Raw genomic sequence first — 27,503 nt, forward strand, 5'->3', positions numbered from 1 at the left:
CCATGTGGCTGAAACTCAATATTGGTGTGTGTGCTGGAGCTCTGGCACTGCGCCAGGTTTCAGTCCGACTGCTGTCTGCAGTTCTGCATTACACATGCTCCTCGAAAGAGAAAGCAGCTGCCATTGAGGAGATTAAATATAATGGAAAATAAGCCTTTCAGCCCGAGGAGTCGGCCATTCTTGGGACGGTGGTCACCTAGCAACCGGTGCTTGACCACTCCATTGTACAAACTTGTGTTAAGCTTTTGCCCCCTCATTAGAGACATTCCTTCGAGTGAGGTATTAAAAGATTAGGGCACACAAACACTATTTCACTGACTTTTTCCCTAGGTCTTTTTAAGGATAATCGCAGATCTCTACGTGCGGCTGCAGAAGAACTTAAATTGTCGTGATGGTGGAATTTTAAGAGTAGTACGTCCAGCGCTGTGAGAAAGCCGTGTGTGCCTGTCTAACAATGTACGTTTCACCTTCTCCCGAATGAACAATGGCACAGCTGAATGACCCGTGGACTGCCTTATTCACCGTGCTCCTGCTCACGAGGCGAGTGAAAGCGTGGCCTGACAGAAAAGCTCTGGCGCACAGTGGGTGGTGGCGCGAGTGCAGACCTGTGCAAACACACACTACTTTTCAATTAAGGTCAGCAAGCTTCGAGTGTTGTTCGTCACAAACCCGTGGAAGGACAAACAAACTGAACTGCGCTAACAGTAGATACTACACAGCAGCACGGGGGTAGACGCATTGCTTGGGCACTTTTCGTAAAGCTTCCTGAAGAAGTGTATCGGACTAAACTAGATCAACTGTTACTTCCGGATGTGCGTCGATCAAATTTCTCGAGATTAAGACAATTATTTGTGCATGGTCATCGTTCATGGCTTCTGCAGCTTCATTATAAACTCCCGTCAGCGTTTTAACTACAAAGCAAACAGTTTAATATCTAATGCACACTTTAAAATGCTCTACTTCTCCTGGCTCAGAAGTTTCCTCAGACACACACTACAATGCAAAGCAGTCAATTTACTTTCATCTGTCCATTCCGGGGTTAAAGGATTAGCAGCACTGTTTAAGTCGTAGCGTTAGACCAGTGGGAATCCCGAGGGTCATGCTATAGGGATTCCTTCTGAGAAAAGCAGCTCGGGAAGAAAAAAAAAAAAAAAAAAAAAAAAAAAACACCACCAAGATGTTATGCACAATGTTTGCACGACAGCATCGGAAGCAATGTGACAGAAATTAGACACTCTTGGTGCGCTGGAGGAGCTGAATTAATCATGTGGGCCATCACACAAACCATCAGAAGCAACCGTTTAAGCATGAAGACCATGTTTCGTGTGAAATCCACCAAATATTTCACAATTATTCCATGAAATCGAGCCACACACGAGCTGATCGCTATAAGCCATGTACGACGAGACGGGGTAAAATAACTGTTTTATTATATCCACATTCACTGGATTTTGAGAAACGGAGCATTTTTATTTTTTGCAAATTCGATAAATAAAAACCGCATACAAAATGTCCGACAAAATCATTTCTGCTTAGGCAGACGTCTTAAAAACCTAATCGATGGCTGCACGAATTTACTTTTTTTGTAGAAAGTGCCACCTTGCTGTCGCGCTGAGTTATAGAATAACTTTAGACCTCTATTTAAAGGAGAGCTGAAGGCAAATTTATCAAAATTCTATTTCTCCTCATTTTATTAAATACAGGAATGCATTTCTGACAGCTATTTTGTCACTGCTATAGCAAGTTATGAGTGTTTAAAATACGCTCTGAATGACTACGTTCAGACTGCACCCTGAAACGACCCACATCCGATTTTTTTGCCCATATGCGACCTGTATCCGATTTATTGACAATCTGAACGACACAGATCCGATTTTTTCACATGCGACCCAGGCCGCTTGGATATGTGGTCCTAAATCCGATGCATATCCGATATTTTCACATGCGACTGCAGTCTGACCGGACAGGTCGCATTCATGCGACCTACACGTCATCAACAAGAGACAAACGTCACTATTCTGTGTTGGCTAATCCCGCCTCTTTGGTGGAAAACAACAACAACAACATTTATACAGTTTTCAGAATTTAAATAGACTTTTATAGAATTGATCAAGCTAATGGTGGATTTGGTAGGGACCTGGATGTCAATCTGTTAGCCTGATTAAATAAAACAGTTTCTATAACTGATTTATAACTTAAACCATCCTGTATTACAAGATTATAAGATTGTTCTGGAAATTTCCAGTAATTTGACACCTTCGGTCTCATTAGTCTGCTGCCCACATTAATCAGATTATTGTGTGAGTTCCGCCGCCGCCACAAAAACCACATCGCCAGGTCTCGCCTCATCTCCATCGCAAACTGCACTGGTGTTTCTGCACCTTGAGCCAGCGCTGAGAGAAGTTGCAGAATTCAGCTGGCTATAAACAATCTAAATAAACATTTATAAAAATGTAGAAAAAGTTTATTAATATGATGAAATAAATATGTGCAAATTATTAAGCCTGAATTAAGAGTTTGGTAATACAGCAGCCGTATCCCAAATGACTGCCTACTGAAGCTCGAGTGCACTATATAGAGTTTAAAAATCCATTACTTCCTAGTAACATGTAGTGCACTTATATAGAAATTAGAGACACATTTAGGAGTCAACCCTCGTTACCAGGCTACACGGTTTCATTTCAGTTCAGAAACAAAAACACACACGAGACCTCACACTTTAACACTAACCAGATAATTAAACAAACAAAAAAAGAAATCATTAAACATGAAGAGTGCGCTTTTTTTTTGTTTACGTATTACGTAGATGTGCTTATTACGTGTCAATTTGCGCATGCGGGACACTTTTGGGTTGTTTTCCGTTCATATTGGAGATCGCATACAAGTCTCATATAATTGGTAATGTGAACGGCCTAACAAAAAAAATCGGATTTCACAACAAATCGGATATGGGTCGTTTCAGGGTGCAGTCTGAACGTAGTGTAATATATCAGTCCATATACCAAAGCAAATGTTCATAAACGAGATTTGTTGAGACCTGTGCGAGACATCGTAGGACGGAAGTAAAACGTACAGCGGAAATCAAAGCAACCAACATCTGCCAACATTGTCAAAAGACGCGCGCGGCCTCTTTCGAATGCTGACGTAATCAAGCCGGAAGTTTTGTTTGTTTTGATAGCAATCAGGAAAGTTTGAAAAAAGTAGGCAGTAATCGTCATTTAAACTCGTTTTTGTGCAATATTTCATTTGGAAAACAGTTTTCAAAATGGCGGCACTGACACTTTACGTTTCAAAGTCTCGTGAAGATCGTGCGGATAAGCGACGCCTGCCGTGGACCAAACGAACTAAATTCAACAGGGATAAAAACCGAATAGGCCGATAAGTAGAATATTTAATTGTGATTAGTTGCCAATACGAGTCACGATATAAGGTTACTAAAACCGAAAACGGAATTGAATAACACATTAATTAAGGAATAAAGCAAGTTTAAAAATGACTTCAGGTCTCCTTTAATTCTTCCTTGGGCATTTCAGTTATACAATTTTCAAACTTCAAGCTTTTGAACCAGTCTTTTAAAAAAAATAATAAAAAAAAAACAAATTTTAATGTTTAAAGATGAAGAACGTAAACAAATCAGCGAAATGACGGTAGCAATTTGTGAAAAATGCTATAATTCTTGGAAAACAAAAACGTTCTTACCATCAAATACTTTTATTCCATATTTTGTTGCTTTTTTTTGTATTACTTAGGATTTTGTTTTCGAGTCAAGATTTTATTTTGTCCTCGGTTGGTTCAGCAACACGCTCTGCCATTTTGTTTTTCTCTACTCACGATATAGGAGCTGATAGCCTAGTAGTAGAGTAGCCAGAGCGCACAATTGCTCATATCCATTGAATGTGGACAGGATAATCACGATTACGTTTTGTCAGGGTTTTGAATACCTGGCTATCAAACAACTCCTTGAAAACGTTTTACCCTTATCCCAAATACAACACGGATGAATGATGGTGCACAACCCAAACGCTAACAAGTATTCAGATTACAGGAAGCAGAAGAATTTCTAAAGGCATCAAGTGATACAAAAATTTTCCTGACAGCACCTGTAGGAGTCGAACTGCACACGCACTGTACATGGTACTGATAAAAAAAAACAAATGTCTTTAGAACTTTTTTTAATTCCTTTTTTTAAAGAAAGGAACATCTTTATTTATGTAGACTATTATGGCAACACTTACTATTCCTGCTTCATGTTAAGGCCAAAAAAAAAAAATATATATTTGTTTCCTGTTACCCGACTGACCCCCCCCCCTCAGTCTACAAAATGTTCATGCGATGCACACAGCGTGGTTGTCCCTGATCATACACCAACGTCCGTACATTATGCATAGTGCGAGTGTCTCTCGCATCATAAACGGCCGACTGTACGCACACGCGTGACTACCTCTAACAGGAAGCAACGAAAATGGCGGTGGTCTGTGTGCTGAAAGACGCGTTTTCTTGCACATCGCAAGCCCAGTCTTAGATAAATTATGTCGCTAGAAAAAGAGACATTTAAAAGACATTCACTACGTTTACATGCACATAGAGAGAATCGAATTTCTGCCATTGCTCGACTGAAATCGAAGTTCAAAATGCCATGTATACACCTTAATTCGGCTGAAATTGAACCGAACTTGATTTCTCGGAATCGAGCTACACGACCTAGTTTATGCAATTTCTGCCGAGCTACTTTGTGCATGTAAACCCTATCGAGCTAGTTGTCGAGCTACTTCCGGAAGTGACGAGTGACGAGACCACAAGCGGGAAACACAACAGCCTCGCATCACTATTGTTCTACTATGCGTTTCTTATTATGCTTATCCTCGGTCGGCATGACAACAGTAGTAGTGAGCAGCAGAAGAGGTCAGGAGGAACAAACGAAGAAGAGAAAATGTGGATGTAGAGCTCTCTGAAGTGTGGGTGGAGCACAGAGGACGGCAGGACAAAGCTTCTGGTACTAATAGGCTTTTTATTGTCAGACTTTTCAGTTTAACAGCCTACTTTTATTCTTGAGAGAAAAAAAAAAAAAAAAAAAAAAACACACACGCGCGCGCTGTGTTCTAGTCCCGGGACGAGCTCTCCCTCTGCCTCCTTAAATAGGGCGCGGTTACTGGGAAGACACACAAACACAGGTTAATTACCGTCAGGTGTAGTGATTCTGCCACTCACCTTCCCTGGCTCCGCCCTCCTGTCACAGACCGGCGCTTGACCACGCCCCCACTGCCACAGGCAAGCAGAAACGTGCACTTCTGGAGCAATGAGGAGACAGAGTTCATGCTCATTCAGCTTAAGGAGTTGAATATATTAAAGTTCATGGACGGGAGAAAAACGCGCAATGGAGAACACGGAACTGATAACTTTGTTTACACTCTTGAATAGCTCTTCTTCATGACGACAACCGGAAGTGTACCAACACGATGGGGCGTGTTGCGCCACCTGTGGCTCGGGTGCACAATGCACCTCACACAATAGCCCGATTTCAGTTGTGTGCATGTAGGATTGGATTTCTCTGGCACCCTGCTGGGAGGGCGGCACGGTGGTGTAGTGGTTAGCGCTGTCGCCTCACAGCAAGAAGGTCCTGGGTTCGAGCCCCGGGGCCGGCGAGGGCCTTTCTGTGTGGAGTTTGCATGTTCTCCCCGTGTCCGCGTGGGTTTCCTCCGGGTGCTCCGGTTTCCCCCACAGTCCAAAGACATGCAGGTTAGGTTAACTGGTGACTCTAAATTGACCGTAGGTGTGAATGTGAGTGTGAATGGGTGTCTATGTGTCAGCCCTGTGATGACCTGGCGACTTGTCCAGGGTGTACCCCGCCTTTCGCCCGTAGTCAGCTGGGATAGGCTCCAGCTTGCCTGCGACCCTGTAGAAGGATAAAGCGGCTAGAGATAATGAGATGAGATGAGACCCTGCTGGGACCTTCAACTCGATTACCGACAGCAGCTCAATTTGGATGTGCATGTAAACGTAGTCAGTGAAGATTTGTTAGCTTGTACCAGTAGTTCTAGAGTAAATATAGAAATAATCTACGTGAAGCATCGGTTGACACACCGACAACAAACAGCACTCACGGTGTTGCTGTCAGAGTTCGAGTACTCTTGCGGGGCGCCAGTAATCCCCCCCTGAACATTTTCTTGCCTCAGTTTGTGGTGTCAGAATGCCTCTCAACTGTGTAGATCCTGTTGAAATAGCCTACTATAGCAGTGGATTCGGAAGAACAGACGACATTTGTCCATATTGTCTTAAAGACTCTGTCTGTGTTAAACCAGATCTGAGAAAAAGATTTAAAACAGTTTTATGGATGAAAGTCTTCCGGATTTACCCGGAAATCCGGATATTTGACAAAACTCTTGAAAAATCTCCGGTTTCCCGAATGGAGAAAACTTATTTTTCGCGTTCCTAGACGCGGTGTAATACTTCACATCGTCCTTGCATGGGCGCGGTCCTTAAATAGCCCAAACATAGTTCACTGATTAAAGACAGGTGTTCTTTGTTAACGGCGCACGTGCCGGAGCTCGTTAGGTGCGCACGCCTAAGGCACGCCTTCAGGTGCACAAGCTAAAGCGCACAAGACTGACACCGTTCTGCGCAAGCGCAACACAATCAATCGCACTAGAAAGCATGTTCAAGCTGCCAGTGTAGCTGCAGTCTTTTTAGTTGAGAATTACGAGTATTTCCTCGTGTTCATAATTCGCCGTGTCAAAACAAGCAAAACTTTCCTCCTTCTTTCGACGTGAAGAGAGGTAAGCAATTTATTATATTTTTTTTTCCATCAAAGTTGTATTTTGTGGTTTCGAAGCTAAGTTTTAGTGCCGTTTCTAGAACACAACGTCAAGAAAACGTGGAAGAAACAGCAATAATGGAAGAGCCGGTTTCTAAGCTGCCTAAAACTAGCAATGGTAATTTATAGTGAAAATTCATTATGTCTGATAATTATAACTACTCTTAAGTTCGTTTCTTAAGACACATATTTTTAAGTATGTTACCTCGCTTGTTGACAGGTAACATACTTAAAAATACGTGTCTTAAGAAACGAACTTAAGAGTAGTTATAATTATCAGACATAATGAATTTTCACTATATATTAAAAATAAGTTATGGGACTGTTTTGAAGAAGGCGGAAGTGTTCGCCGAAACTGTCAACAAGCGAGGTAACATACTTAAAAATACGTGTCTTAAGAAACGAAAAGAGTAATGGTAATTTATTTTTTGTTATATAATGCACTCAGGCTGCCAGTCAGTGTGAGAGACACACACACCCTGAAAAATCCCAGCTACACCCCTGATTTACATGAGGAATTTGGTATTCATTGGTGTGTTTAAATTTACAGACAATACGAACTAATGTAAACAATTGGCTTCAACTCGCATAAATATGAATTGGAAATGTTTAGTTCACTTTAGCTTCTGCAAACGCACAACTCTACTAAAAGATTGATAAACGAGGCTCAATGTCCCCAACATTGGAGCCTGAAAGCTTTAGAAACTCTAACAGACCTTTACTTTTTAACAGGACTGGTTTGGGATTTTGCGGAGTTTCCCTTCAACTGTCTGATTTTTTTCAAAGTAATGAACTGTGTAGCAGGAAAATCACCGCGTTTTCTAAACGCACTCCTGAAAATTACTCATTAACTCGGGGAATTAAATTTGATATTTTTGACGTTAATCATTAATCTACATGAAAGAAAAAGGCTTAAAAAAAAGTTAACTTGTTTTAGTGAAAATAAGTACTAAAATGCACTAGAACAGTGATTCTCAAACTGTGGCACGCGTACCACTAGTGGTACGCGGGCTCCATTCTAGTGGTACGCCAAAAGAATCACTTAATTAAATATAAATAAAATTAAAAAAAAATAAAATGTGAAATACTATCCATAATATCCGAATGGATAAAAATATCATCAACCGATGACAAGAAAATGAAAGGAGATACAAATTAAGTTAATAATTTTAAAAAGTTTGCAAGTGCTTCTGGGTAGCCATACGTAGCGTACGTACGCAATGCATTCCCGCCGGTTCCGCTGACAGACGGTTATCCGACATTGGTAGCTACAGACTAGGCTGTGATGGGAAAAGGTGGCGGTGGCTTTGCTAATTATGACGAGTACGACAAAATTACTGTCGTGGCTTAAATCCGCGAATGGGAGCGTGGATCAGGAGAGAGGGAGAACTGAAGAGGACGTGTGTGAGCCGAGCGCAGATGCTAACGCCAGTGGCAAAACCAGCCCCAGAACTGCTAGCAAACGGCAGAAACCAGTGAGGAGGAAGTATGATGAAAAATACATAAAACTGGGATTCATTTGGAGCGGGACAGAGGAGCTGCCCAGGCCGCAGTGTGTTGTATGCGGGGACAGCACTTTTTTTCACTTAACATTTAAGTACAGTACAGTTATTTAACTTTTAAGTACATTTTCATTTAATCTTTAAGAACTGTCTTTTAATATTTTAGTACAATGTTTATTTCACTTTTATGTGCAATTATTTTATTTGATTCATTATTTAAGTACAGTGTTTTATTTTCCTATATTTAAACACTGTTACTGTTCAAAGTACTGTGCGTAATGTTACAGTGGCCAACAATATTAAATATACTTGTTAAATAAAACCTCCGCCTCGTTTTTAATGAATACTTAGGCCTACTACGCTACTGTATTTTAATGTTGGTCATTATGGTGGTACTTGGAGAGCCAAGTATTTTCTGAGGTGGTACTTGGTGAAAAAAGTTTGAGAACCACTGCACTAGAATGCAGGGTTTTGGGTGTTATGTTATTAAAATTTTTTCGGGGGGACGTCCGTCCCCCCATCTTAGTTTGACTTTCAAAAGTTCAGGATTTTTTTCTTTGCTCCACTTTCATCTCCAAGTTATTGAATTATGTGATGAGTGCCTTCAAAAAGGCATAAAAGACGTTTGCTACAGGCCGTATGGGAAGTAGACATTGAAGAGCTGATCTTTACAGTTCAACGCACATGTTCAGCGTGAGAAGTTTGTGTATGGTTCAAAAATAAAGCTTTGGGAAAAAAAAAAAAAAGTGGTCTTTAGTGTTTATTTCTGAAAACAGAATACCTACTAACTGCATTCAAACAGAGTGCTGGGGGGGAAATGTGGTGATAGCCATGGAAACATCCCCCCCCCTCCAAAAAAAACAAAAAAAAAACCTACTGACCTACTCTAATTTTTCAAGGCGTGTAATAGGAAACAATTTTTTTTGTTTGGCCTAAAGCTGCTTGACTTCTACCCGTGTGTTATTTCCGAAGTTCTTTTTGAAACATTTCTATTTAAAAAAACAAACTAGGTATGCAGGTATTTCCACATTCCAAAGTTTAAAAATAATGCACACATTTTTGCTGAATTACAAGGGTGCTGGGGGAAGTTTGGCAAAGGCATTGACATGTTAACTTTATAAGCAACACTTGACACCATCAAGCCGTTCACTAATGACTGCAGTTTGAAACATTCATTCTAAAGAATACTGTGCTGCATTGTTTTTAGATTTGTCAAAGGCTTTTGACACGGTTGACCACTCGGGCTTGTGCCAGAGATTGTGGGATATTGGAATGTCTTCAAAAGCTGTCAAATGGTTTGGCAACTATTTGAGTGGCAGAACACATAGCCCATGTTTACATTAGACCGTATCAGCGGATCATCAGATTAACATTTTTAAAACGATTAGTGTGCACACAGCAACACCAATACACGATTTGCGTGCACACAGCAACGCCAATACACGGATACGCTCGGCTCCGCAGGCATCCTGCGCTCCAAATCACTCCGCCCTGAACAGCGAGTGCCGTCTGGAGGGTGCGCACTCCGGCCCTGCGCAGTTCACAGAGCGCGCGAGTGAAGTGCACAAGCCACGATTCGGGACTGAGCTGCTGTGTGTGTGATCCCAGTGCATATCACTTACCACTTGCAAGTGGAAGGATGGCAAGCCTAAAGACAATCATAACTACACAATGGGCAGTATTTGCATCAGTATTTGCAGTATTTTCATACTTTTATACTCTTTAATGAAAGGTGATACAAGGCGGAAGTCCGTGCCGTTTTTCAGCAGTCGCGTCACATGACCAACGCCAGCGAATCAGGAAGGTGGATGTCACAGTGACGTTGTCCAAGGAGACGCCAGCTAGAGCTCAGCACAGCGTATCCGCGTATTCTGAATGTTTACACAGCACCTGACCAGACACGATCTGGATTGAATACGTGGACGCTGGCGGATTCCCGTTTCCCGGCGTTTCCAGGAGGTTTAATGTAAACGGACAGTGCATCCGCGAAGAAAACGAGACAGATACGGTCTAACGTAGCCAAAGTGTTCAGGTTGATGGTGTGTCCTCCAATCCTTTGCTGACTCAAAATGGAGTCCCCCAGGGGTCCATACTGGGTCCCATTTTATTTACTATTTATATAAATATCTTGTGTCAAAACGTAACTGACGCCAAATGTCACTTTTATGCAGATGACACCGTTTTGTATTGTTCTGCTTCATCGTTAGCAAGCGCTGCAGAAAAGCTGCAATCTGCTTTTAATATTATTCAGAAAAATCTTACTCAATTAAGACTTGTGCTCAATTCTGACTAAACTAAAATTGTGTTTTTCAAAATCAGGGAACACAGATGATGTTTGTCAGATTGTTACACAAAATGAGAAAGTGATTGAACGAGTCTCAGTCTACAAATACTTGGGGTTTTACTTGGATGAAAATCTGTCTTTTAAACACCATATTGAGTGTCTTACAAAGAAACTCAGGGTTAAACTGGGTTTCTACTATAGAAACAAAAGTTGTTTCTCCTTTAGTGCGAGAAAAAGACTGATACAGGCAACTTTTTTTAATCGATACTTGACTACGGTGACATTTTATACATGCATGCAAATCTCTCCTCTCTGAAAATGCTGGATTCAGTACATCGCGCAGCATTAAGGTTTGTAACGGATTCGGGTTTTTGTACTCATCACTGCAGCCTATATGAGAGTGTTGGTTGGCCTTTTCTGCACAATCGTAGATGGGAACACTGGTACAGTTTTCTTTATAAGGCCATCCTGTGTGACTTGCCTCCTTATTTATGTTCTCTTTTGACTCTTAAAGTCACCACCAAAAGCTGTAGTCTCCAGCTTGATAATGTACGCCATTCCTCGTACGCGGACCGTCTTTGGTGAAAGTGCCTTTAAAGCATTCGCACCCTCGTACTGGCATAAATTACAGAGTCATCTGAAATTGGATTACCTCCCAAGTATGGAAGGTTTTAAAGCTAGGATCAAGGATTATTTGACTACTGAATGCACATGTCCTCTTACTGAACGCAGCTGGTGATTATAATGTAACTTGCCAATTTGTTTTAACTGTTATGTTTGCCTTGTTGTTTTTTTTTCAATTGTGTACTTTAATTGCTGCTCTCTTGACCAGGATCCCCTTGCAAAAGAGATTCTGAATCTCAATGGGATTATTCCTGGTTAAATAAAGGTAAAGAAGAAGAAAGAGATCATCACAGCCAATTAAATAAATGACTTTCATAGCAGCTACACACATCTCCGTTATAACTATACGGAGAGAAATAACATGTTGCTCGTATCCATTTGTTGCTGCCCTGGTACCGGTAGTTTGGAGACCATCTGTTCAAACCTTTACCTCATTTCACATCCTCATAAGAGAGGGACTAACCAACAAGCACCTCCCAACCAGACACACGTACACAAGAAAGCTGGAGGAGATGGCAATTTTCTAAAAGCAGTAACACCTTCAGAGATGATAAACCACAGAAATATAGCGAACTCAAAAGTCTGGTTTTTCCCCCCAATCCCAAAAAATGGAAAGACTTCACGTTTATGGTGGAACACTTCCCAAAATACCATATTTATCTGCATAATTTATTGCCACATTAAGAAATTACGCTTAAGGTTGAATATGTTCACCAGAGCAGTCTCGACTCATTTCAGATCGTCTAACAGATTTAAAAAGTCAATCTGAGTGCCATACTACAAAACCTGCACTCTCACTGCAGTGCACATTTTTATCTCCAATAAACTATTAAAGTGATCACGAAACATGTCTAAACTGTCCGGACCGCTATGAAGAGACATGAATATGATTTGGAAACACTGGTATACTCTCACTGCCATCACTTATCACTACTTAATGATAGTAAACCAGCTTGCTTTCATAACCTGAGCTCATACAACCCCGATTCCAAAAAAGTTGGGACAAAGTACAAATTGTAAATAAAAACGGAATGCAATAAATTTACAAATCTCAAAAACTGATATTGTATTCACAATAGAACATAGACAAACACATCAAATGTCGAAAGTGAGACATTTTGAAATTTCATGCCAAATATTGGCTCATTTGAAATTTCATGACAGCAACACATCTCAAAAAAGTTGGGACAGGGGCAATAAGAGGCTGGAAAAGTTAAAGGTACAAAAAAGGAACAGCTGGAGGACCAAATTGCAACTCATTAGGTCAATTGGCAATAGGTCATTAACATGACTGGGTATAAAAAGAGCATCTTGGAGTGGCAGCGGCTCTCAGAAGTAAAGATGGGAAGAGGATCACCAATCCCCCTAATTCTGCGCCGACAAATAGTGGAGCAATATCAGAAAGGAGTTCGACAGTGTAAAATTGCAAAGAGTTTGAACATATCATCATCCACAGTGCATAATATCATCAAAAGATTCAGAGACTCTGGAAGAATCTCTGTGCGTAAGGGTCAAGGACGGAAAACCATACTGGGTGCCCGTGATCTTCGGGCCCTTAGACGGCACTGCATCACATACAGGCATGCTTCTGTATTGGAAATCACAAAATGGGCTCAGGAATATTTCCAGAGAACATTATCTGTGAACACAATTCACCGTGCCATCTGCCGTTGCCAGCTAAAACTCTATAGTTCAAAGAAGCCGTATCTAAACATGATCCAGAAGCGCAGACGTCTTCTCTGGGCCAAGGCTCATTTAAAATGGACTGTGGCAAAGTGGAAAACTGTTCTGTGGTCAGACGAATCAAAATTTGAAGTTCTTTATGGAACTCAGGGACGCCGTGTCATTCGGACTAAAGAGGAGAAGGACGACCCAAGTTGTTATCAGCGCTCAGTTCAGAAGCCTGCATCTCTGATGGTATGGGGTTGCATTAGTGCGTGTGGCATGGGCAGCTTACACATCTGGAAAGACACCATCAATGCTGAAAGGTATATCCAGGTTCTAGAGCAGCACATGCTCCCATCCAGACGACGTCTCTTTCAGGGAAGACCTTGCATTTTCCAACATGACAATGCCAAACCACATACTGCATCAATTACAGCATCATGGCTGCGTAGAAGAAGGGTCCGGGTACTGAACTGGCCAGCCTGCAGTCCAGATCTTTCACCCATAGAAAACATTTGGCACATCATAAAACGGAAGATACCTAAGACAGTTGAGCAACTAGAATCCTACATTAGACAAGAATGGGTTAACATTCCTATCCCTAAACTTGAGCAACTTGTCTCCTCAGTCCCCAGACGTTTACAGACTGTTGTAAAGAGAAAAGGGGATGTCTCACAGTGGTAAACATGGCCTTGTCCCAACTTTTTTGAGATGTGTTGTTGTCATGAAATTTAAAATCACTGAATTTTTCTCTTTAAATGATACATTTTCTCAGTTTAAACATTTGATATGTCATCTATGTTCTATTCTGAATAAAATATGGAATTTTGAAACTTCCACATCATTGCAATCCGTTTTTATTTACAATTTGTACTTTGTCCCAACTTTTTTGGAATCGGGGTTGTATTTTCATATCCGAATGTGAAAATACACCACATGTAAGTCCTTCTCACTTACATCTCAGCTAACTATGGACGAAAGTTCCTGGGTGTGTGGGCTTGACTGATGCAACCCAAGGCGAGTTAACAGTAACGTTTAAGTTGCGAGTTTTTCAGTGCTCAATCACCTTTAATACACAAATGACCAAACGCCAATTCCTTTTTCACAGGACAGGCACTTTAGGTAGTGCATGCAGTGTAACCTTCGCAAAGAGGTTTCTGATCTCCAACCTACTCTCTCTGTGTACTGAGCCCGTGTAGTTACTGAAATGAAACTGAGTGTACCTGGGAACAGGTCCAAAGCGGTTTATTTACCCACAGAGTGCATATAACCAACATGTCCTTCTCAAAACCTTTGTTAATTTTAAACCATTTTCTGCTGAAGCACAGGTTCAGGAATTAATAAGCTCAAACAAACAGTGAATGAAAGGATCAGGTCATAAACATCTTGAAAAGACAGCATTAAAAAAAAAATACTACATGTTTTAAAATAAAAATGACCATTTAGGGGACAGTGTTTCAAAATGAGCCTGAGAATTAATGATTAATGCACTAATTGTGAAAAGTGGCAGCAACGTGACAAATTTGGAGCGAGTGATGCAGAACGAACAAACCACAGCAGCACTACGAGAGAAGATAAGTGGACTTTGTCTTAATAGCACTATACAGGGCTGAATGATAACACGTCCATATCAGTGTTCTCCACTTTTCAAAAATAAAAAGGTGGTGGCGGGGGTTTGAGGGCTGCCTAGGTCCCCAATGGGGTCCAGGGGTGGAGCCCTGGTAGGGGGTCAGGGGGACAAATGGCCCTTTTCCACTACCCTTTTTCAGCTCACTTCAGCTCGCTTCAGCTCACTTCAGCCCGACACGGCTCGCGTTTCGACTACCAAAGAACAGCACGACTCAGCTCGCTTCAGCCCTGCTTAACCCCCAAAACTCGCACTGTTTCGGAATGGGGCTGAAGCGAGCCAAACCGAGCCGAGTGAGGCTGGGGGCGTGAGCAGACACTCCCCTGTGCACTGATTGGTGAGGAGGAGTGTCCTCACATGCTCACACACACCACGCCCCGCGAGCACGCTGGGATCTGTAAACACCGTAAACCAGGAAGAAGAATAATTATGAATTACGAGAATTATGAAGCCTTATGCGCCTCGCCTCATCTATACGCTCTTGCCAGTATCTGTTGGCGTTGTCGGTGACAACAAGCCACAGCACCAAGACCAGTAACACTAACAACTCCATGTCCTCCATGTTTATTGTTTACTATCCGGGTCGTGAGACTACCGCTTAAAAGATCACTGATGTCACTGTTTGCGCTGCTTAACGACATCACGTGACGTCCACCCACTTTCGCTAACTCCACCCAGTGTGTCCGCCCACTTCCAGCCAGCACGGTTCAGCGCGGTTGTAGTCAAAATGCAACTTCAACAGCCCTGCTCAGCTCGACTCAGCCTGACTCAGCACGGCACGGCTCAGCCCGACTCAGCAGCGTTTGTAGTGGAAAAGCGGCAATAGTCAGCTGACGGACTTTGGGCTTTTTTGACCGTGAAACTGGCCAATAAATGGATAGGAAATGCTAAATCATTGTTAAAAATCATTTTATAAAAGATTAACACACTGTACATATCTTTGTCAACGTGAAGCTCATTTGACATTTCAGTTGAGACTGATACGCCGGTTGCGCATCCCTGAATTAATTATTTTTTTCTGCGTGTAAAGTAATAAACGAACTTCCATCCAGAAACATTCCATTCCATCATTCACATTGGGCCCAGAATCAGCCGACACTGGCCCGGTGTCTGAAATCACCCACTCATTCACTACTCCCTATCTAGGGAATTCTATATCGAGGGCTATATAGTGAGCTCATTGGTAAAAATGCTTTCGGACACTACTCCGCCGCACCATTATTTACGTCATTGTTGCACAATTAAAACGTGCCAGATCAGTCGGCTAGTGGGTTTTCAAAATAATAAATACATGCATGTATTTTTGTGATAAATCCATATTATACTGAGCGCATTTCCCACATTAAAGAAATACAAAAGTACTTTGTGTCTGCTGCGTCTTTCAGTTCTTTTAAATCAAGGCTGAATACTTTCTTCTGTGCCGCTGCCTTTTATTAAATCAAATTTGAGACTTTTGATTAATTCCTCGCTCTGCACTGTAACTTTTATTCTTGTATTTTCAATTTTTATTCTTTTACCATTTTTAATTGTACCTGAATGTCTGTTTATAATGCGTTTTTTCCTCCGTTCAGTCACCCCAACACCCTTTTTTTTTTTTTTCAGCGTGACTGCAATGCATGATGGTATTATATTGCTTGGTTAGTCCCTGTATCCAAAATCCCTCCCTACTCACTATATAGGGCACTATATAGTGGGGACGCCACTTTGTAGTGCTGTCCGAAACCTTAGTGAGGATTATTTCCACCCTATATAGTGCACTCAAAGTATCCCACAATGCATCACGAAAAGTAGTGTACAACCGATGGTCACTAACCAAAGCAATATATCCCATCATGCACTGCGGTCACACTGAAAGAAATCAAATTAAAAGTTTCAAATTTGATTTAATAAAACGCAGCAGCAAAGAAGAAAGTATTCAGCCTTGATTTAAAAAAAAAGATGCAGGTACTTTGCATTTATTAATGTGGGAAATACGCTCAGTATAATAATATTTTTTTCGAGGTCCGGTTTCCATCAAATCCTGCGCTCTGGTTGGCTGGTGAGTGGGTCCGTATCCTACGGTACGGACCCCGGTTACGGACCTCTGGCGACTTGCTCGTTCACAACAACAAACATGGTTGCAATTTGTCAACATTTATAAGATTTATTTATAAGATTATCAAAAATCTTATAAATGTTTGCCAGCATTTCTCAGGAAAACATTAATTTTACAGCATGGATAGCGATAACGACAGTGTTCACAGCGAAAGCGAATTTTACTACCCTGAGGAAGAAGAAATAAAAGAAAACATTTCAGGAGAAAGCTAAAAACCTCTAACTGTTGCTAACGCCGAGCAAAAACATGGCTGAATCCTGAATGACTCGATTTTGTATAAATAGGGGACTACATAGGCAGCAAAATGTAGTTTTTTTTCCTGCCATGGAAGTGCACTTGTATACCGAGGAGGAAGCCATTTGCGTTACAGCCGTGAATGAGGATTCAAAATGGCGTCTCGGCTCGGTTTTCCCTTTCGGGCGCTCTCGCCTTCTGTTAGAATTTGGTAAAGAAAAAAAATATTTACCAGCTTAAGGTCGGTCCGTGTGGTGAAATACCGTGACCTCGGCCTTGAATACTGACCTCGGCCCAGAGAGCCTTGCTCAGTACTTTCAAGACCTCAGTCATGGTATTTCACAATACGGACCTCCCAGCTGGTAAATAACATGTATTTATCACAAAAATACATGCATGTATTTATTATTTTGAAAACCCTCCAGCCGACTGATCCGGCACGTTTTAACTGTGCAACAGCAATGACGTAAATACCAGCACGACAGAATAGTGTCTGAAAGCGTTTTTACCAATGAGCTCACTATATAGTCCTCTGTATAGGCAGTAATGAACAAGTGAGTGATTTCGGACACATGGAGTGACCAATTGTACACTACTTTTCACGATGCATTGTGGGATACCTTGAGTGCACCATATAGGGTGTAATAATTCTCACTATACATTTGGACAACACTACAAAATGGTGACCTCACTATACAGTCCAGTGATTTCTGACAGGGTGGGAGAGAGGTGGGGTCCACACTGGACAGGTCACCTACCAGGTGCTAACACCTTTAAATGAAGTACCAGGCCTTTCAATTACATGAAACCTGCGATGGAGAACATCGTAGGCACCCAAATTAAAAAGGCGCCCAAATTAAGGTCAAGCACGCAAAATATGCCACCAGAAGTAAAAAAAACAAACAAATGTTGATTAAATAAACTTGGCTGCATAAAACCCAATGTCTTGACTTCCTTCTTTAAAAACACAAAAATTAGCAAGAATTCGTATGCATTTCTTGTAATTGACGCGAAATCCGCACCATTCACATGTTGCTCCGGGTTCGTCGAGCTAGCCGTAAGCCTTGCGCAGAACACGAATTCACCATCAACGGCAATCGGCACCCCATGATTTTGTGGAGGAGCGAGACTCACGCACCAATGACCAGAGCGGGATTTCCACATTAGGTAAATCTTTTATGGTGGTTGGCAAACAGCTTTTAGGTGCATTACCGCCACCGTCTGGACTGGAGTGTGAACCACAATGTTTACTACACTATTGTGCTAAATTTTCTGAATAATTCTTGTATCATTTAAAAACCTAAAAATAGCCCTTTATCCCACATTATCTGACCTCAACTGCAATATCTCTCTGATATCCAGTGTCATACGACTGAAATCAGGTAAAAGACTGAATAAAAGGGAGCTATTCAGGACACGACTGTGTGTATTTATGATACAGCTTGCATCTTAAATCCACACAGTTGTGCAAGTGTGGGTGGAATCAGTGACTTGGAGCTTGGGCCTCTTGTTGATGATGGTCTTAGACGCTGGCCTTTCATTTAAACGGAGATCTTTTACCCGACTACATGCTGTGAATTGCACTGCCGATTCTTGTGATGTGACTGAAAAACCTTTTGCGTCACAGGTCTGCGACAGGTTTGTCTCTTTGATGGCAACAGTGCAGAGCTTGCTTTTTCATTCACAGGCTCCTTTCCTCAGGCCCCAACGCATCTTTTAAATACTAACTGTATTCTAATTATTTTTGTCATGTACATCAAGAAGGATTAATGCTGTAGACATTTTGCAATAAAAAGGTAAAAATAACATTCATAGATTTCTTTATTTATTCATAACTTTGTAGCAGTAGCAGGTTTAAACACAGAGCGCTGGGAAAGCAGCACCTTACGCGTGCAGAAAAGCTCAAATTATTTTAATTAGCAACCGGTTGCCGATCTAAATCATCGCTTGTAATGATGTCTGAATTGGTTGTTTTTCGGCCAAATGCAATTTTCCCGTAATTGTTCAAACTTTCTCGTCAGACTTATTTGATAAGGAACGCCGTTACTTGCGCCGTTTGGTTGCTGAGGCTGTGTACATGTGACTAGATAAAAGGTGGGAACCGATTGGCTAATCCTTCTTATATCGTTCAATCATTTAGCGCGTATTAAATTATAGCATATCACATGGTTCCCACATGGTAAGATGGCGACCCTATCCTGTATGGTATAGTGTGATGGCGACCGCGAAAAACGAAAGCGAACGCTGTTCGATTTCGGCTTCATAGTAAAAAACAAAAAAAACTGATAAGTCTCGCAGAAAAAATGCCCAGCAGTGTTCTCCACGGGCGCTTTTAAAGTGGTGCACCACCGTTATAATTCTGGCCCACCACTCTTCCCTTGGCCAGAAAAAATAAAAAATCGTGTAACTTCATCAGTATACACCAAATAAATCGTAAAGTATTCGCTTAATTATAATTTTATAACTAACACACAGAAGACCATTAAACGAATGCATACGGGGCTACCTGAAGTGGCCAGAATAACAAGCCAGCAGCTGAATAACTTTGCAGGTGTTTGTAGCGTTATTGTGCAACGGTTACGCTTATCTATCGCCTTTTCTGACCATACACAGTTATAGTAATCATATAACAGCACACACACACACACACACACGTGTTAAGTTCAGGTCTTTTATTTTACGTATCTGTGATTGTGTAGGTGAGAGCTGCATTTTCCTGTTGCTTCCCCGTGGTTGTTTACTGCAGGACTGGCGGGTTCCTGGGTCAAAGGACCTGAACTACGGAGGCCGGAGTGGTTTTGTAGTGCCAGTCTCGGGCACGTGCACCAACTCGTGCATTGATTGGAGTGGTTTCACCCAATTAACACTGTGTATTGTAAAAAAATATATACATTTATTGTAATTGGGTATTTTGTTTCTGCATTGAAGTTCGTTTATTTTTCACACAGAAAAAAAAATAATTAATTCAGGGATGCGCAACAGGCGTATCAGTCTCAACTGAAATGTCAAATGAGTCTCACACTGACAATAAAGATATTTACAGTAAGTGTGTTAATTTTTTTTGTACAATGATTTTAACAATGATTTAGCATTTCCTATCCATTTATTGGCCAGTTTCACGGTCAAAAAAGCCCAAAGTCTGTCAGCTTCAGGGGGACTTTGTCCCCCTGGCCCCCCCGGGACCCCACCACCTTTTATTTTTGAAAAATGGAGAACCCTGCCCAGTTTACATTTTAAAAGTTATTGCTATTTTGCATGTTTGTCGTTATACATTCGATTTCTTCGTTCTGCAAGCGTTCGTGTTATGTTCTGATTTCCCAAATCTTGATTGGGCTTTGTGGCATACAAACTGTAATTGCCATGAGACCCAGGAATGACTTGAATTTCTATTTCAGATGGACCATGGAGAGCTAACGATTGGCTGTTAGAAATTGCGAAATTTGTTTTCAGCCGTGGGGGAGGTCCCCCCCTAGGGCATTGCCCTGTACCCACAATCTGTTACTTTCACATTTCATCTGTTGTTTTCAGAGGTGGACAGTAACGAAGTACATTTACTTGAGTTCTGTACTTAAGTACACTTTGAGTATCTGTACTTTACTTTATTTATTTTGGAAACTTATGACTTTAACTTCCCTACATTTGAAAGGCAAATATTGTACTTTTTTACTCCACTACATTTCTATCAAGCTCCTCGTTACCATGAAGCAGCTCTGAAAGTGGACGGTTTTTCCTTTTCTAAAACGTGATTGTTTTTTTCACAGGTGACACTGAGACAGCCGATCAGTAACCACTAGGGTCACGTCACATCCATAGACTGGATAAAATCAAGCTCAGTGATTTCTCAGCAGCGTTATTTAACACAAATCAGTTGATGGCAGAATGGAAGGAGGCGGTTCTTCTGGGGAATACGCACACTCATGGCTTTACCTAGAACCCGTGTTTCAGTTTTTTTGAAAGGATTAAAGATTCGTTTTGTTTTGTAAACAAAGTAAATGTTTGCTTTGTTTAACGAAAACAAACCACATCACGACCTACAAAAACTCACCGTCCGACCTGCGGAAGCATATTGAGGTATATAAACGTTTTATTCCAAGAGAAAGCTTGCAATGAAGTTGTCTGTGCTTTTAGAGCTTGCGATAATGTTACAGTAGCTATGCAGTCTGGTTAGTCAAACAACTTTCTATGGATTTGCCCGCCAAGTTGCCGTAGCCTTGTCCACAGCTAAATAACAACACACAGCGAGTTAACTTGGACACTGTTAGTTAGCAGGTAAAAACGGAGTTACGCTAACATGAATAACGTTAAATTATCTGAAGTGCTTTCAGAAATATATACATGTTTTAGCATAATCTTGCCAAATAAACAGAATGTAAAAATCTCTCTTTTCTAGTAGCATTAGCTACCCAATATGATTTCGAGTTTGAAAAGAGTTTGCTAGCACGTTAGGTGGAGTTTCACTGACTAGCTACAGTAGCTTAACGTTAAACCACCATGATGCACAGCATGCGTTCATTTTGTGAATTCACATTTCTGTCTTTGGTAACGGCGCTAAGGTTTTGTAAGTGTTGTGGCAATAATACAACAATGCGTTGACAGAAAATGTACTTTTAATACTTAAGTATTTTTAAAAGCAAGTACTTCAGTACTTTAAGTAAAAATTGACTGGACAACTTTCACTTGTATCGGAGTAACATTTGACCAGTGGGATCTGTACTTTGACTTAAGTTTGACTTAAGACTTTGTTTTAGTTTAATAACCAAAGGCCAATTTTGCCCCGACATGATCACCCGAGAGCGCCTGCGCTGGGGTGGAGGGATCCTTTTCAATTTCAATGATTCAGTGATTTTAAGGGCACCCACTGAATCATTGAAATTGAAAAGGATCCCTCCACCCCTGCACAGGCGCTCTCAGGTGGTCATGTCAGGGCAAAATTGGCCTTTGGTTATTTACTCGTTACATTAATGTTATAGAAAACATATTGCTCTCAATGGTGCATTTTGCCCATGTTCAGGGTGGAAAATAAAAAAGAAAGATTCGAGTAAGACAAGCCAAATTGGTGTTTTTAAAAAGAAGGGATCATGGAGAATAAAGAAAAAAATATTTTAAAAATCTGCGCACATTCCCACAAGGTGTTACGGTGCTCTGAAAATGACATCCAAAATGATGTGTCAGACTTGAGGTCTTCTGTTCAAACACTGATAGAGTTCCCGTTCTGTTTATTGCTTTGAGAGAGTGTTTCTACATCTCAATAAGGGAAAAAAAAATCAAGAGCCTATGTTGGGTAAAAATACGTCTTCTGAAGGCCTAAACAGAGCACAGCCAAAAACTCCAATAAAATTTTGATAATCTTTGAGGGAGCGTTACGACCATGCAGGATCATCCAGACCCAAAATGACAGTTTTGCTACATACTATTCCTATTAATGTACCAGCATGCAAAATTTGAGCCTCCAACATGGTTTAGTTCTTGAGCTATGGGCTTGTGAACTCTGACAAAAAAAAAAAAAAGTTTGAACAAAATTGACCCCCTCCCCCAGTAAAACTGGCTGTAACATGGAAAGTATACATCTTACATTCAAATAAATTTACAGTGTTTCTCCTAGGTAGCATGGGTACATCTGGTGATTTTTTCAGAATTTGAGACCTCAGTGCGCAGGCCCCGGTTGAATTGACGTGGAATGACCCACTTGCCAACCCTCCCGATTTTGGCAGGAGGCTCCCGATTTTAGCCTCCGTCTCCCGCCTCCCGATCGTATTTGTTAAAAACTGGATAATCTCCCGGTTTGGGGAAATCCCTACCGTCAAGTTAAAAATACTCCCAATTATGTCCAATCAGAATCGTATGAGAAACACTGCTGACGTCAACTGATTTTTAACCAATCAACGAACAGAATGGCAGTCACTTCCATAATGTAGGATTCATCCAGGCTGTCCGACATTTTTTTACAAGCAGTCATTCATCATGGCCACTAAACCCAATACCAAACAGCAAAAACATGAATGCAAATACCAGGTTGCATGGGAGAATGAATTTCCATGGATAAGCAAGTGTTCGACCAGCCAGTTACACATTTTAAGGTAAAGATACCTTAAATCAGAATATAATGGACATTTGAGTGTGAAATTAAACTAGTCTTCCATACCATTTCAGAAACAAACTGTACAACTTCTAAGGTGTTTAGTGAAATTTTGCATGACAGAGAATGTGTTTGGTAAGTGTATTTGAATAGTGTGGGAGTGTCTTAGTGCTATTTTGAATTTATGTTTGAAAGTTAAGTGAAAGTTTACAAGTGAATTATCTGGAAAGTGATTCTGATCGAGTTTTGAGGTTTTAAGTGAAAGATTACTAGTGAGTGTATTTTGGTCGGACTAAAATTTTGCATTCGAGTGAATTTCTTTGTGGAGTACATTTTGATAGTATGGTAATATTTATAGTGTCATTTTTAAATTTTGTTTGAAAACTTTCAGTCAAAATTTGCAAATGAGCAAATTCCTCTCATGCATTCCAAAAGGATTTGGATAGGATTTCTAGTGCTTTTTAAAAATTCTGTTGGAAAGTGTTTAGTGGGAGAGATGCATTTTAGTAGTGCTAAGACACTGCAGTATTTATTTAATTGAGTTGTTACTATTTTGGTTAAATCTTAAATTTTTATATATGTATTTTTACATGAGCTTACAGAAGGAAAACACATTTGATGCAATCCAATAATACTTTCATTCACTGTGACTATTTATAATTTCTTATTCTTTTTTTCGTGGTCCAAATCCTGCGCTCTGATTGGCTGGCGAGCGGCTCTGTATCCTACAGTTACGGACCTCTGGCGACTCGCTCGTTCACAACAACAAACATAGTAGCATTTTTTGTCAACATTTTTTTTTTTAAAATAAGATTTATTTATAAGATTATCAAAAATCTTATAAATGTTTGCCAGCATTTCTCAGGAGAATAGCATTAATTTTACAGCATGGACAGCGATAACGACAGTGTTCACAGCGAAAGCGAGTTTTACTACCCTGAGGAAGAAGAAATAAAAAAACATTTCAGGAGAAAGCTAAAAACCTGTAACTTGCTAACACCGAGCAAAAACATGGCTGAATCCTGAATGACTCAATTTTGTATAAATAGGGGACTACATAGGCGGCAAAATGTAGTTTTTTTCCTGCCATGGAAGTGCACTTGTATACCGAGGAGGAAGCCATTTGCATTACAGCCGTGAATGAGGATTCAAAATAGCATTAATTTTACAGCATGGATAGCGATAGCGACAGTGTTCACAGCGAAAGCGAGTTTTACTACCCTGAGGAAGAAGAAATAAAAGAAAACATTTCAGGAGAAAGCTAAAAACCTCTAACTTGCTAACAGTTTGATCTCATTAGTTAATGAGGCCCATTTTGGACCATGTTATCCTAATACAGAATATTACGCTCGGTAAGAACTTTAAACCAGTACAATCTCTTCTTCAAAGTTTCACCAAATGGCTTTATTTACGCAACATAAAGGTCATAATACTGTATAACTTTGGTCGAGCAAAAACATGGCTGAATCCTGAATGACTCCTATTTGTATAAATAGGGGACTACATAGGCGGCAAAATGTAGGGTTTTTTTTTCCTGCCATGGAAGTGCACTTGTATACCGGGGAGGAAGCCATTTGCATTACAGCCGTGAATGAGGATTCAAAATGGCGGCTCGGCTCGGTTTTCCCTTTCGGGCGCTCTCGTTTTCTGTTAGAATTTGGTAAAGAAAAAAATAAATATATTATTTACCAGCTTAAGGTTGGTCCGTATGGTGAAATACCGTGACCTCGGCACTTTCAAGACTTCAGTCACGGTATTTCACGATACGGACCGCCCAGCCGGTAAATAACATTTATTTTTTTCCCCCGTCCAAATCCTGCGCTCTGATTGGCTGGCGAGCGGCTCTGTATCCTACGGTTACGGACCTCTGGCGACTCGCTCGTTCACAACAACAAACGTAGTAGCATTTTGTGCCAACATTTCTTTTTTTTTTTTTAAATAAGTGTTTGCCAGCATTTCTCAGGAGAATAGCATTAATCTTACAGCATGGATAGCGATAACGACAGTGTTCACAGCGAAAGCGAGTTTTACTACCCTGAGGAAGAAGAAATAAAAGAAAACATTTCAGGAGAAAGCTAAAAACCTCTAACTGTTGCTAACGCCGAGCAAAAACATGGCTGAATCCTGAATGACTCCTATTTGTATAAATAGGGGACTACATAGGCGGCAAAATGTAGTTTTTTTCCTGCCATGGAAGTGCACTTGTATACCGAGGAGGAAGCCATTTGCATTACAGCCGTGAATGAGGATTCAAAATGGCGGCTCGGCTCGGTTTTCCCTTTCGGGCGCTCTCGCTTTCTGTTAGAATTTGGTAAAGAAAAAAAATATTTACCAGCTTAAGGTCGGTCCGTATGGTGAAATACCGTGACCTCGGCACTTTCAAGACCTCAGTCACGGTATTTCACGATACGGACCGCCCAGCCGGTAAATAACATTCATTTCTTCTAAAGCATCACTTGTGTTATTTTCTGTGTATGTGTACAGTATTCAGGCATGAGATTTTTCAGCTAAAAATCTGGTTTAAAACTTCCCTTTCGTTGAAATTCAAGAGTATAATTTCAGATGTTTCACTCTGCGCTCTCTCATGCCTGATCCATGAATCCCATAACCTAGAGTAACTGATAGAACAATATCAACAATTCAAAAACTCTTTAATTGTATGAATTAATCGCCTCCCCTCCCCTCCCCAGCGCTACCAGTCTCTTACTGTTGCTGGACTTCAGGTCGCGGTGGATGATGGGAACGGCGGCCTCCTCGTGCAGGTACTGCATGCCCTTGGCGATCTGCACGGCCCAGTTGACCAGGATGTGTGGCGGGATGCGTCTTCCGGTGAGCGCGCGGTTTAACGTGCCTCCCTGCGCGTACTCCATCACCAGGCACAGGTTGGGCTCCTCCAGACACACGCCCTCGAGCCGGATGATGTTGGGGTGGCGCAGCATGGCGAACAGCTTGGCCTCCTGCTTGACGCTCTCTGCGGTGGCGGTGATGTCCTCGTCCGGGTCCTGGCGCGCCGCCTTCACGGCCACCTCCTGCTCGCGCCATGTCCCGCGGTACACTTTACCGAAGCCGCCGACGCCGATGATCTCCTCGAGCACGAGCGCGCTGAACGGGATGTTCAAGGGATCTCGCGATGCTGCGGACGGTGACGGTGATGACACGGCGGCCGATCTGTGATAGGTGACGTAGTTGGACGGGAAAATGCCCACGCGGTGGTTGAGCTTGCCGGTCCACCAGCCTTCATCGCCGGATACGGCGGCGTCTTTGGACAGCACCTCGACCACGTCACCCCGCCGCAGGCTGAGCTCGTCCTCACCGCTCGCCTCGTAGTCGTACGCCGCTGTCCACAGCGAGCGCGTGCGCGCCGGCGCCGAGTGCGCGCGAGAGTTCCCGGCTGCAGCGGCCACGGAGGAGGAAGAGGAGGAGGAAGTAGTGGAGCTCTCCGGCCAGCCATGCTCCACTAGTCGCCCCTCACCGTTCGGGAAAACGGCCCGGGGAACATCCATGACTCGGCGCCTGCGGCGGCGGCACCATAAGGTGCGCTGATGGATGGAAACCGGGGTCGCGTTACCTCTCCAGACATGCAATAACAACCTCCGGGACAACGGACGCGCCCTTCATTACTCAGTGCCCGAGTTTCAGCCGCCTGTCCCGGTCCGGTCCGGTCCGGTCCGCGCGTCCCAAACAAACCTCAGCGACCGGCGCAGAGACCGAGTTACACACTTAACTACACACACATAACTCCGTCATGAAGTTGAGTTCACTTTCTCTCAGCTGACCAGACAGAAAACCCGGTTCGAAAAGGCCACTGCTGAGTGATTAGCTTGCTAACGTTAGCAACGAGTTTAACCCACAGGTTCTGAGTCACCTGAACACTCGGTGAGAATAAACCACGCGGACGGGTTGAAGTGAGTAAAAGGCAGACTCGAAGCGTTTAGAGTCTCAGAGTCTCGGACTTTCTCCGCGTCGCAGCGGCTGTCGGACAGAGGGAGCTAGCCGAGGGAGCTAAACGGAGCGCTTCACCAAGTTTACCAACACTTCACCTGAGTCCGGCTCACACGCCCGAGAACACGGTACAAACTTTATCTTCCGTCTGAGAGAACCACCTGGGCGCAGGTGGGAACCCGGCTGAAGGTGAACACTTTAACTCCACCGAGTCCCAGAAGTTTGTAGAGAAAGTCGGAGGAACAGCGCCATGGCGTCACACTGCCTCCCTCCGCTACTCGCCCGGCCAACAGCCCAGCCGCACGCACCATGAGGCGGGGCCACGGGCCATCACTGATAACACCGGCGAATCACAGAGCAGCTTCCCGTCCTTCGTTCCGCCCACTGATATTTATTTATTTACTTAATTGTTTTACTGCAGTGGACTGAAACTGGAGTTGTTACTTGCTTCATGAAAGCGATTAAGTGCATTCCGATTGGTTACGCAAACCCACGTGACCTCTTCCACCTCACTCTGGGAACTTGGAATTAGCCATGATTAATACAATCCTGTTTTGGATTTAATTACAGTCGTCTCCTTGTAATTGTAGGCAAGTCGGAACAAATCTGTTTTTCTCAGGAAATATTTATTAAACCTTTTAAA

At 42.0% G+C, this 27,503-nt stretch overlaps 1 protein-coding gene across 3 annotated transcripts in view; it reads right to left on the reverse strand.

Annotated features, from left to right (window-relative positions):
• Window positions 1–27,210, reverse strand: part of map3k21 (mitogen-activated protein kinase kinase kinase 21) — a 117,367-nt gene extending 90,157 nt beyond the window's left edge. Inside the window, exon 1 of one of the 3 annotated variants that reach the window (XM_060926336.1) lies at window positions 25,626–27,210. In XM_060926336.1, the coding sequence (XP_060782319.1) occupies window positions 25,626–26,421 (796 nt within the window). In that variant the 5' untranslated portion in view covers window positions 26,422–27,210. The remainder of the gene's footprint in view (window positions 1–25,625) is intronic. The other 2 variants (XM_060926337.1, XM_060926338.1) reach the window with 2 other exon arrangements.
• Window positions 27,211–27,503: the final 293 nt, after the last annotated feature.

Source organism: Neoarius graeffei, chromosome 7 (genome assembly GCF_027579695.1).
Source record: "Neoarius graeffei isolate fNeoGra1 chromosome 7, fNeoGra1.pri, whole genome shotgun sequence".
Classification (NCBI taxonomy): Eukaryota; Metazoa; Chordata; class Actinopteri; order Siluriformes; family Ariidae; genus Neoarius; species Neoarius graeffei.